The 12888-nt window shown below is 39.4% G+C and overlaps 1 protein-coding gene across 3 annotated transcripts in view; it reads right to left on the bottom strand.

Moving 5' to 3' along the window:
- Gtf2a1l (general transcription factor IIA subunit 1 like) overlaps nt 1–12888 on the bottom strand; it is a 62891-nt gene that overhangs the window by 3707 nt on the left and 46296 nt on the right. For 2 of the 3 annotated variants that reach the window (XM_023711219.1, XM_023711221.1), the window contains 2 exons: nt 7101–7346; nt 5881–5970 (listed from right to left, as the gene is read on the bottom strand). In XM_023711219.1, coding sequence (XP_023566987.1) covers nt 5881–5970; nt 7101–7346 — 336 coding nt within the window. The remainder of the gene's footprint in view (nt 1–5880; nt 5971–7100; nt 7347–12888) is intronic. The other variant, XM_023711220.1, reaches the window with a different exon arrangement.

Raw genomic sequence — 12888 nt, 5'->3', positions numbered from 1 at the left:
TTCTGATAATGTACCTCCAGCTCACACCTCTTCCCTTAACTCTTCTCCTTTACCTACCTCAATACCTCCGCCTGCAATCAGACACCTGAAGAAAGTTTAAAGCCAGGGTCTCCTCTGCCCTTAACCATGCAGTCTTTGTGACAAATGGCGATTCACTCCTAGTATTCAGGTTAAAATACCTTAGATGCTATTTATGCCTCGATGATCCAGATCCCTTGGTAGACATCTGTCTCAGTTACTTTTCTCTCATTGCTGGGACAAAATATCCAACACTCAGAATTAAGGAAGGAATGGCTTATTTAGCTCACAGTTAGCAGAGGTTTCAGTCCATACTCAGCTGGCTCCAAGGCAGAGGGGCACACGGCAGAGAGCAGCCATCCATGGCAGTGGAAAACAGCAAAGAGCAAAGGAAGGAACAGCAGCTGCTACAGCTAGCAAGCCTCTTTCCCCTCCTTACTTTGTAAAGCAGATTATCTGCCCAAGGACAGGTGTAGCACTCACACCCATAATCCCAGCATTCAATCAAGAATTAATCACACAAAAAAATTAATCACAAACTCTAGAAGCTACTTTATGACTGCATGAGGCTTTGGGGGACAACTAGACACAACCCATAACAACCCCCATTCTACTATAACACATACTCATGTACCAACCACTTCTGCTTCTACCCCTCTTAAGCCACGGTCTGTTCTTACCTAGATAACTACAGCCTTTTGACTAGTTTCCCCACATTTACCCTTGCGCCACAACTTTTGGTCCTCTCGAAACACAACAGCCAGAGTAGCTCTGTTAAGAACATAAATCAGATACCATTTCTTAGCTCGAAACTCTCCAGTGACCCTCTCATTCAAAAGCTGAAGTCCTTCCAGCATACTGCAAGAGCCCTCACTTCTCCTCCATGCTCACCAGCTTTCCAATACTGAGACAACACACCTGAGAGAAATCAACTTGAAGGACAGGTCACCTTGGCTCACAGTCCAGAGTCTCCACCCACAGTCGCTTGGCACTGCTCTCTGGGCTGGTGGCAAGCAGAGCTCCACAGCAGAAAGCCCGTGAGTTAGCAAAACTCTTTGTCTCATGGTGGCCAGGAAGGAAAGAAAGGAGGGGTGAGGACAGAACACACCCTTCAGCGCACATCCCCACAGCCTGCTTTCTCTTACAGGCCTTGGCCTACTTTCTACCACCACCCAGTGGCACTGAATACTCGATCATGTTTCAATTTTTTGACCTATGTAAATGCACTATCCATTAAAATAAACAGAACCTACATGCAGAGAGGACAGAGACTAGGCTACACACCTAGCAACCGAGTGGGATGCCAGCACCATGTGGCCAAAGCTATCTACAGCCAAGCTTACTAACCTGTTAGATTGAGACTCTACTCCGCTGGATTCACTTCTCAATACAGCGTCTGACAGCACAGAACACTCATTGCTAGTAAAAGACTTCATTTCACCATTAACTTTCCCTCCAATATCCTCATCACTTCAATCTTTATATTAGACATTTTCTAGGTTTCTGAAATAATACATCCATTCCACTTAACTGAGTCTCACCCAAAATATAGACAAATGTCTTCTTTTAGCCATTTTTCACTGAACGTATTAATATTTTCAGTTCTTCTCCAAGTAGGCAAAAGCAGGGACCACAGTTCAATTCTCAGCACCACATGCCACACCAGCCCCACCCCCAGGGTGGGCTGAGCCGGTCACCAAAAAAAGAAAGGATAAATTTTAAAAGGTAAATCTTATAGACTTATCAAAGCAAAATAAAATACATTTTCAAACAGCAAGTGCTTCTCAAAGCCTAACGGGCATGCAAGCCACCCTGGAGTCTTATTAAAATGCACTTGCTGCTCAAGGACTCAGGAGTGCGACCCAAGACCCTGTGGCTGTGACACCCCAGGGGAACTGACGCTGCGGGCCTCTGAAGGACTGCGGAGAATTCTTTAGGGCCACTCCAGCTTGGTTCAATTCAATATCATTCTAAGTAAATCAACCAATGACAAGATTTTCTTCTATAAAAATTCACTATAACCGCTCCCCTGACCTTTGGGATACATTCTCTTTGCTACTATCTTCTAACTGCACTGCTCCCTTTCAAAAACGTTCCCATGGTTCGTTCCCCAGTGCCTGGGTCTCCATTAGTGTTTTAGTACTGTTTTTACAATATTCACTATTTAGGCAGTACTCTTAGACAACTAGATTTTTAACATTGTTCAACTAAGATCACTTGTATCTGCCCAAAAGGTTATTGTAAAGAGGGGAAAAAACAATGTATGAGAAAACACTGGAAATACCCAGAACTATGTGATTAATTACAATCTGTCTCCCACATGCAGCAAACAAAGAATACTATATCCATAATGTTCTAGAAAATTCTTATGAGACTTTATGATATATATGTATGTGTGTGTGTGTGTGTATATATATATATATATATATATGTTACAATGCTTTTTTCTATAGAAAGCAAAACATTATTTATAAAAACTAAAGCCAGTTTTAAACTAAGAATTGTCCCTCTTGTATTGCCCACTCCATCTTATGTTTATAGTCACCAGAACCTATCAGTGAATTGTCTGTTTTTGTCTGTGTAAACTATTACAGGAAAAATGATCTTATTGGGCCAGCCAAATAGCTCAGTGGATTAAAGCGCCTGCAAGCAAGCGCATGGACTGGGGGTTCAATCCCTGCCTTGCCGTGCTGGGCCCGCCTCTAGGGCATGCTGAGATAGTAATTAAGACTGGTTGTGTTGGCTCTTGCCTGTAATCACAGCTCTTAGGAGGCTGCAAACAGTCAGATCACTATGAGTCCAATCTAGTAGTGAGACCCTGAACACCCTGTAGACCCTTCCCTAAAATACAAAAATAAATAAAAACGATCTTATTTTTAAGGAAAAGGATTATTCTTTGTTTTCTTTAAGTACATTTATATTCATATCTTTGAACAAAGATGTAAATAGCTCTGAGTCATCAGGAAAATGAAAATCAAAGCTACAGTAGGATATGTAGGGTCAGAAGGTTAGAGAACAAGGACTGTCAAGAATGCAGACATGTGGGGCTGGGGCACAGATCCTGCCAGGCAAGCACAAGGTCCTGAGTTCAATACCCAGTAACAAAAAATTAATTTTTTTTTTGGTACATGGTCTTGCTATGCAGCTTGTACTCATAGTGATCTGCCTGTCTCAGTCTCCCCAGTTCTGGGATTACAGGAGTACACCACTATACCCAGTCTCACTGGCCACCATGGAATGCGGTACTAGAGATCAAACTTGGGATCTTGTGCTTGCTAGGCAGGTGCTTATGTCCCTGTGCCATCTCCCCAGCCACCCTCAAAAATTAAAACATGCAGAGAAGTAAAACCCCCAACACTGCTGGCAAGAAATGTGAGATAGTAAGCACTTTGTAAAACACTCTGATAGTTCTTCATACTAATTTACCCTCTGGCCCAGAAGTTCAACCCCTGGTTTTATACCAAGACAGGTACAAACATGTGTCCACACAAAAACCTATGCATTAATGGTTCAGCAGCACTACTCATGACAGCCAAAAAGTGGTGATGAGATTAAGGACCCATGACCCCAAATGCAGGACCCTGGCGTTGGGGAAAAGAGCAGAAAAAGGAAAGTCTCTGGCCATCCCAGTACCATTCTCATTAAAGCAGGCCATAAAAAGAGTTCCCTGGCCCTCTTCTAAAGTAGGCAGAAAACCCCTCATATAGATGTCCCCATTCTATACCCCAAAAAAAGGAGTACCTATCTCCAAAGACACCAGGCCACAAGAAAGAATCTAAATGTCTAGGCCTCACTAGCTTCCCCACTGCAGGCTCCCAACAGATAACATTCTTCTTTCTCCTAATCATACTTCTGCACAGTTATCCAGAAGAAGTTTCCCATGCTGCTTTGTGTCATTAACAGTTCCTTTTTCATGTAGAACTTATCTTCAACACATTTGTATGTGTTCCTTTTGCTAATATGTCTGTTACTACAAGGTCTCGGCTAGAACACATGACTGATGAGGTGAAGACCTCACTACAGTGGAAAACCTGAAGGTCCATCAGTAGGAAAACGTGACACATCCAACCCACAGCAATAAAGAAATGAGTCTCGATACACACTGTAACACAGGTGAATCTTGAAAACACTGTAGTAAGGAAAAGAAGCCAGCCACAAAAGTCTGTATTACAGGGCTCCTTCATGTGAAACGGAGCACAAGGAAACCCACAGAAGTAGTGTATCAGTGCTTCACTATGCCAGGCTGAGAAGGAAAGGTATGGGGTTTCGTTTTGAGGTAACATATTCTAAAAAATTTGGGTAGTGCTGGGGGGATAAGCTCAGTGGTCTAAGCGCTGCCTGGCTAGTGCAAGGACCTGGGTCCAACCCCCAGTACCTCAAGCAATGCTGGGTGCGCTGTGCCAGCCACTAAACTGGGCGTGGTGGTGCACGCCTGTAATCCTAGCACTGGCAACGCTGAGACAGGAGGATCCCTATGAGTCCAAGCTATGTAGTGAGACCCTGTAACAAATAACAAAAACAAATAAAAAAAAGACTAGTGAACCCCCTGCTTTAAGTAGGTAAATTATGCTGCTTTAAGTAGGTAAATTAAATATTATATCAATATCTTCAATCTGTTTTATAAATACATATTCATGAATTAAAAATTCATCATTCTACTACCATAATCTCAGTTACACTGGGATTTTTGTTATTACTTTGTTTAGATTTGTTTGGTATTTGTTCTATGCCACTGGGGACTGAACCCAAGGACTCAAAATGAGTTACAAAACCTGTGTATTATTTTGAGATCTTTCCCAATTCTCCAAGACGACCTCAAACTTGAGAACTCCCTACCTCAGCCTCCCAAGTAGCTGAGATTACAGGTGTGCATCAACACTGCCAATTGGGGAATAGAATAAGAATTTTTGTTGTTGTATAGGCTTTTTAGTTGCTAAATTAAACTGCTGCTAACTTAATCCCTAGGCTTAAAACCTGAAAGACACCTTCAACTAATCGCCAACCCCAGTGTACCGTGTATCACAACCTCACACTTTCCATTCTTACACTGTCTACTTACTCTGGTCACTCCATGTCTACGCTACCTGTTTTTCTTGCTTTGCCTTTTCTAATCATTACATGTGGCTGGCTTTTAAGTTCAGTTACAATTCTCTCAACAGCCTTTTCAGAGACTAATGTCCGTCGGGCCAGGATGAGGTCCTCCTCCTTGCATTCAGGTACCCCAATATGCTCCATCTTTGGTCCCTGTCCCTGCTCCCTTCCTGTGCTGTCCCTCCACTGCCCCCCCATTCTGCATCTGCACCTTGTTCTGCCTTCCCTCAGGCTATTCCATTCTGAGCACCCCCCAATACTGACCTCACTCCTAACTCACTTGAGCCCCACTGCACAGCCCCACATCACCTAGAAAGGACTTGTGAAGAACTCAAACTGCAAATGAGTTCAAGCACTCTGAGCCACTCTTAAGGCACTTTCTGCCACATATCTTAGCATTTGATTTAGAGGACACTTATCTTAGTATTTCATTTACTTGTCATGTATTTTTGCTTCTGATTTGTCTTATCATCTTATTGTGTCACTGTGTTATTTCATAAGAAATAATTTGTTTCAATAAGATTGCCACCCCCTTAAAACAAGGATATTGTGTTTTCAGTATCACTGAGACCACATATTTTGTGGCAGGCTCAAAATACCACACTTTACAGAAGTAAAACAGTTGCGCACAATTGCGCACAGAAGTAAAACAGTTGCGCACAATTCATTTACCTGTGAATTATAACTCCCCATCACATTCCCCATCATTTTGCATACTTTCTTCTATAAGTGCAATTAATAAACCCAAAGTCCAAAAGGCAAATACAGTACCTTATCGTACTGACAGACAATTACATTATCTGTGTCAAACAGGTCCGGCACATCCTGCTCACTAACATCATCTCCAGAATTTAAAGGGTCCTAAAGATGAAAGATGGTCCTGTTAAGGAATTTCATGAAGCACCAAACTTTTTAGGGATGAAGAGACATGCAGACATAGATGGCTTGGAAAGGTAGGGTAATATTATGTTTCACAGCCAAATAGCCCAAGTCTGAATCCTAGCTTGGAAACTTCATAATTACGTGAATGCTTTGGGCAAGTTACTAAAGCTCCACAGACCTTAGTTTCTAATCTAGAAAGTAAGGACAGTAGGGAGACCCACGGGACCTGGGGTACTCCATAAGGAGGAAGATAAGACTTACTCATGGCCACTGCAAATGGTACTTAATACTCTTACATATTCCCTTTCCTTTTTTCTTACATTTAAACTCCAATCTTATTTTTTATTTTTTAGGTTCATTTTAGATATACATCATGATAACAGTCTTCATAGGACATTTGTAGCCATACATGATATACTGTGCTTCTTTTTCTCCATCCCCCTCCTTCAGCCCCCCCCCCTTCCTTTTCTTATTTACACAAGTTTTGTTGCCATTTTTCCCTTCTATTGTCTTTTTTTGTCCCTTCCATTTACCTCTCTTCCCTGGTTCCTATTCCCATTCGAACATTTTCTTCCCATTTAACACTACTATTATACATTATACATTACACATCCTTACTTGAACTTTCGGTTTCTCACTCCAGAAAAACAGCATGGTATTCAAACATGTTTACACATTCTTTTTTTTCTTTTTTTCAGAAGCGGGGATTGAACTCGGGCCCTTGCGCTTGCCAGGGAAGTGCTTATTCCACTGAGCCAGCTCCTCAGCCACTTTACACATTCTTAATCAAAACATTCCATCCAGACTTTACTGTGTGGACTACGACAGACACTGCCTGTTCTATGTTGGTCACCTTTAACTCCACTCTTGTCCCCAAACCTCCCACGATCTCTCAGTAACAGCAACAAACACAGAAGCCAATTCCTAAACCCTTAGTAATGGTTTCAATTACTCTCAAAGTTTAGGTCCCACGTACAACTAAGTTTCATTTTGAAAGACTGAAGACAGGGCTAATGGTGCTTGGCATTTCCCTGGTTCCCTCGCGTACCTGCAGAAGCGCAATGTTACGCGCTAACGAAGTCTCCACTCTGAAGAGACACCACGCTCACCTCATCCACAAGGGCGACTTCTGGGCCTTCATCGTCGCTGCTGCTTGCAGTTGAGTCTTCGCTCGATGTACTGTCAGCTGCTTCTTCAAGCACCTTCAGGTCGCCCGCATCAATAATTTGCAGAAATTCATTCTCCTCCGCATCTCTCACATTTCCTACTTCCTCATTAGAAGACGCATCGCCAGTCCCATCTACTTGAATTATTCTATTAATATCGTCATCCGTTAACTGACTGCTCAAAGCCACCTGAGAATTTGAATTACAAAAGAAAAGAAAATATTGTGACATTCTTCAAGTGAAACAAGGTGTTTAATATATATATTTGCTAGTGTGTGCTACGTTTAAAACACTAGCAAATATTCTACAAATGGTCACTTAAAGCATACTTCTATCTTATAAGGTGAATTGTCCAACAAATTTTGAATTTCAGGATACCTGTAGCATTTCTATATAACATAATTTTAACATTAAAAATTAATTAAAGCCATTTATAATGAAATGTAGGAAAGTTTACTGCTCTTACATAATACCAGCTTTTATAGATACCATGCATGTATTTCTTAACTATTACATTTGATTCTAAGCAATAACTAAATGAAATAGAAATCACAAGTGACACTGTGTTTAATGAACATATAAAAACAGAAAAAAATATATATACAACACTAAATCAAATAAGTAAAACACATAAGAAATGACCTCTGATTCCACTTCAAAATTCCACTTAAAAGTTGTACCTCAGGCCAGGGAGATAGCTCAGCAACATAAGCACCTGACTGGCAAGCACAAGGTCCTGAGTTCAATCTCCAGTACCCCCCCCAAAAACGTTGTAACTAAACTAGACAAATTTATAGAGGCTCAAAGTAAAACAGGTTCCTGGGGCCTGGGGAAAGGGAGGACGGAAGAGTTAGGAGTACAGAGTTTCTATTTGAGATAATGAAATTGTAAAATATATACAATGTATATATGGCAAAATATACATTGTGTATATTTTATTACAATAGCAACAGAAAATTTAGAAGTGAAAAATATAAAAAAAAAAAAAACTGAGTAACTACCTGTGATAACATAACTATTCTTTGTATCATGGTCTTTATGAATCAGAGCCACCAAACAATCATCTGCTAAATTATTTTATGAGCATATTCTAATTTAAGCCTAATCAGACCATAAAAAATATACTGTGGTTTACCAAGATAGCAAAGTTAGGAATGGGTGGATCAGAATTAAATGCTAAGTTTACTTGTACAGAGTTCATCAACTCCATACCATACTGCCTTCCCAGTTACTCTGTCACAGATGAGAGAGAGAACAACAAAATTTCAATCTCCTTAAGAACAGGGGCTTTAGGATGATTACATATACATCAGAGTATAGCAGACATTCTTAACCTTGCTGGTGAAGCCTGAGCCATCGTCAAAAGCTGGTAAAAGCTCCAAATGCTACGATAGAAGTGCAGAGTACTACTGGTTGTGTTTTGTTTTGTTTTGGGGTGCGTGTGTGTGTGTGTGTGTGTGTGTGTGTGTCTTTTTGAGACAAGGTCTCACTATGCAGTGAGACTTGTGTTGAGCTCACTTTGTAGCCCAGGCTGGTCTTGAACTCATAATGATCCTCCAACCTCAGCCTCCCAAATGCTGGTATTACAGGTGTGCACCACCACGCCCGGCTAGTACTACTGGTTTTAGAATTACATACACAGGCTGACAACACATCACATATACAACAGATTACTTTAGCTCTAAGGACAGGCTACAGGTGTATATCCTTCAGGAAGTTGTGGCAATTAGCCCCAAAGTTCTTCATCCTATCAGCCTAAGAGGATCTGGGAACCTGAGAGGACTGACAAGCTAAAGCAGACTCGCTTACAGAGATATAAACAAATGCCCTTTCTTTCTGCTCCTAAATTTGTGAAGTACAGGCAATACTCAATACAACAATAAAAGTCTCAATGCATGAACTTAAGATACAACTTGAATACATGAATATAATCAACTTACTGTTTGAGTATATGAATACCCTGTTGGGATTCATATCAATATGGGTATCTCTAAGATGAATCCTCAAGAAGTACTTTGCACAAGTAATCTTACATAGAAAAATGAGGACTAATTAACATGCAATTACCAGGCATGATGATGCATCCCTGTGATCCTAGTACTCAGGAGGCTGAGGCAGGAAGATCACTGTGATTTCAAGGTCAGGCTGGACTACATAGTGAGTTTTGGTTTTGGGGGAGGTTTCTTTTGTTTTGTTTTTTGTGGTACCGGGGATTGAACTCAGGACCCTGCACTTGCCAGGCAAGCACTTATTCTACTGAGCTATCTCCCCGGCCCCATACATAGTGAATTTAAGACCAGACCAAACTACACAGTCAGACCCCGCCACAAAAAATTTTAAAACGCAAAAATATGCAATTAACTTTTACTTCAAATAATTTTAATACACTGGAAACATTTCATTCACAGATGGAATATAAGGGGTATCACACAAAAAATGAACGGCTGAATACTCAAAATAAAAGACCAAACTTTAGAAAAAAAATAATTTTCATCGTACACAAACCTAATCAGAAAAATTTAAGGGATTCAATTGCTGCCTATGAAGTAAAAGCTGAAAGGAACAAAGAACACCAATGCCACACTAACAAAGACAGAGGCTGACTACAACTTTCTTGACTCTGTCTTAGGACAGGGTCACGGCACATGCAAGCAGTCTTTTATCTAAGAAGAAACTCTTGGAAAGACAAAGCAGTTGGACGTAGCTGTCCATGAGAAGAGTAATGACCACCTCCAAGTATAAAGACTACTGATTTCTGTCTCCCCATTCCTTTATAAAAAGCCTGGAATTCAATTAAAAATAATGAACAATAAAAATCAAACAGGAAGTAGCAAAACAATCAAAAGAAATGTTTTAAATCCTCCCAAATTAGAAGATAATTATAATGGAATGTAAATGAAAATATAAAATGTTAAAATTTGGGAGGTGTAGCTCAAAAAGTGCATAGATGGACACTCATAGCACTGTTATTATAAAAGAAAAATCTTAAATCAATGACAATATTTCAAGAACTACAAATAGAAAAGATCAAATTAAGCCTCAAATAAACTGAAGGAAATAAAAATGGAAACAAAAGTAAGACGATAGAGGAAAAATTTATGAATCATTCTTTGAAAAAAAATCAATAAAAATTTTTGAACAAACCAGTAACCAAGAACACAAAATTCAGAAATTAAAGTCATCATAGATTCTAAAAATATTTTTTCAAAAATAAGAGAATAATGCAATGTGTTAATTACTGGCACTGTCCTACCAATTTGATTTGAAACTATCTCATTGCTTTTTATCAATAAAATTATGGGAAAAAAAGATTTAAATGCAGTTAAAACCTAAAAAAAAAAAATCAGAGAATATTACAAAGCTCGTTTCAAAAAAAATTTATAATTTAATGATATATTTCTTGGAAGAATCACAGTTTACTTTAGAAGAAACAAATAGCCTAAAAGAATTCATTTAAAAACATATAATTCACAGTTAAAACTCTTCCTACAAAGAAAAATTCAAGAATCAGAAAACTACAAAATCTCTCAGGTAAAAACAAAAGATGATGATCATTACAATGAGGGACTTGCTCAGGCAATCTAGAGTACACAGAGATAAAAATATAAAGACTGTTAGGAAAATGATGGAAACCATGAATGCCCCCAACAGGGAAAAAAATGGAATCTATGAAACATTCAAACATATCCAGGGGATTAAAACTTCCCTTGAAATTATATGCAGCCAAAAGAACCAAGGTGAGGCCGGAGTAGCAGGCCTGGAAGATAGGATTGTGGTTAGGGAATCACAAAAGAAAAATTTCTTAAAAATAGCAAGGGACCATTAGAAATAAATCCAAAAGCTGTGTGACGAAGAATAACGTAAGACTGATCATATCAGAATTAGTTAAAAAAGCAGAAGACAACACAAACGATGTTAAAAAATATTGTTTTACAGAAGTAATGGCAGAAAACTTCCCAAGCAAAAAAGAATTTGACATGTAAATAAGTGGGCATACAGAACTCCAATTAGCTGTGACCAAAATAAATCTACATCAAGGCATATAATAATCATAATTGCAGAAATTCAGAACAAGAACAGAATATGAAAAGCCATTAGAGGCAAGAAAAAAAAAAACACCTATAAAGGGAAAATGGGCAAGTAAATAGATGGGGGGAGAGAGAGCCAACAACAGGAAAAGAACATAATGAGGATAAGCCAATACATATCAGATATAACCATCAACATAAATGGTCTCAATTCCCAACAATCAAAAGAGACAGGTATAATAGCTCAAAAAGCAAAATCTAGTAATATGCTGAATACAACAAACACCTGTAAGGTCTGGGGAGATAGCCGAGCAACTTAAGCACCTGCCTGGCAAGTGCAAGGTCCCAAGCTCGATCCCTCATACCACCAAAAATAAATAGGTTGAGGGAGCCTTTTTACCAAGATGGCACCAAAGGTGAAGATGATAACCTCTGCCCCTCCCAAATCTGAAGTCAAAACAAAAACTTTGAAGGCCAAGATGGCCCAGCTGAAAGGTATCCACAGCCACAAAACGAAGAATGAACGTCACCCACCTTCCACTGTCCCAAGACACTGCAGCTCCGGATGCAGCCCAAACTCCCTCGTAAGAGCACCCCCAGAAGACACAAGCGTGACCACTATGCCATCATCAAGTTCCCCCTGACCACAGAGTCAGTCATGAAAAGATCAGGACAACACCACACTCGCATTCACTGTGGATGTCACAGCCAATAAGCACCAAATCAAACAAGCTATGAAGAAGCTCTATGACACTGATGTTGCCAAGGTCAGTACCCTAATCAGGCCTGATGGAGAGAACAAGGCATATTCAACTGGCTCCCGATTATTGGATTGCATTGGATGTTGCCAACAAAATTGGGATCATCAAGACTGAGACTAGCTGGCTAATTCTAAATACATACTTTTTCCCTGCAAAAAATAAATAGATAACAAGAAACAGATTTAACTTAAAAAGAAATTCATAGATGGAAAGTCAAAGAATGGAAGCCAATACTCCATGCAACAGAAACAAACAAACAAAAACAAGGGTAGCTGTTCTATTTGCACACAGAGTAAACTTCAAGCTGATACTGATCAAAAGACACAAAGAATGTCACTGCATACTTGAGAGGGGAAAACTGCAAGAGGGAGGCAGAGCAATTACCGGTTATCTGTGTGTACCAAATACTGGTGCACACAACTATAGAAAACAAATACTAGCAGATGTGAAAAATCAAATAAGCATTAACACAATTGCAATGGGGAACTTTAACTCACTGTTGCAAACCAACTAGACAATCAACAAATGAATATCAAAAATGGATTAAATCTATGAACCAACGGACTTAGTATATGTCTATCAAGTGCTCTTCTCATACAAGATTAGAACATGCATTATTCTTAGCTGCATACAGGATGTAATCTAAAATAGGCCACAAACTAGCTTATACACCATGCTTAATTAAGTAAACACAAAGAAACAAATTATCCCATGCATATTATCAGACCATAACGCAATGAAATTGGAAATTTATGGCAAAAGAAAGCATGAAAACTTCATAAACACATGGAAATACAATCAAACCCTTCTGAACAACCAGTGAGTCATAGATTAAAGAAAAATTAGGCAACTTCTAAATTAAAAGATAATGCCAATATAACATACTGGAACTTACAGAGCTCAATGAAAAAGGTCCTATGAAGGAAATTTATACCAGTGAAT

Source organism: Octodon degus, unplaced genomic scaffold (genome assembly GCF_000260255.1).
Source record: "Octodon degus isolate 3935 unplaced genomic scaffold, OctDeg1.0 scaffold00020, whole genome shotgun sequence".
In the NCBI taxonomy this organism is placed as follows: Eukaryota; Metazoa; Chordata; class Mammalia; order Rodentia; family Octodontidae; genus Octodon; species Octodon degus.
The sequence above is the reverse complement of the archived record's forward strand: the minus strand, read 5'-3'. Positions and strand labels throughout refer to the sequence as shown.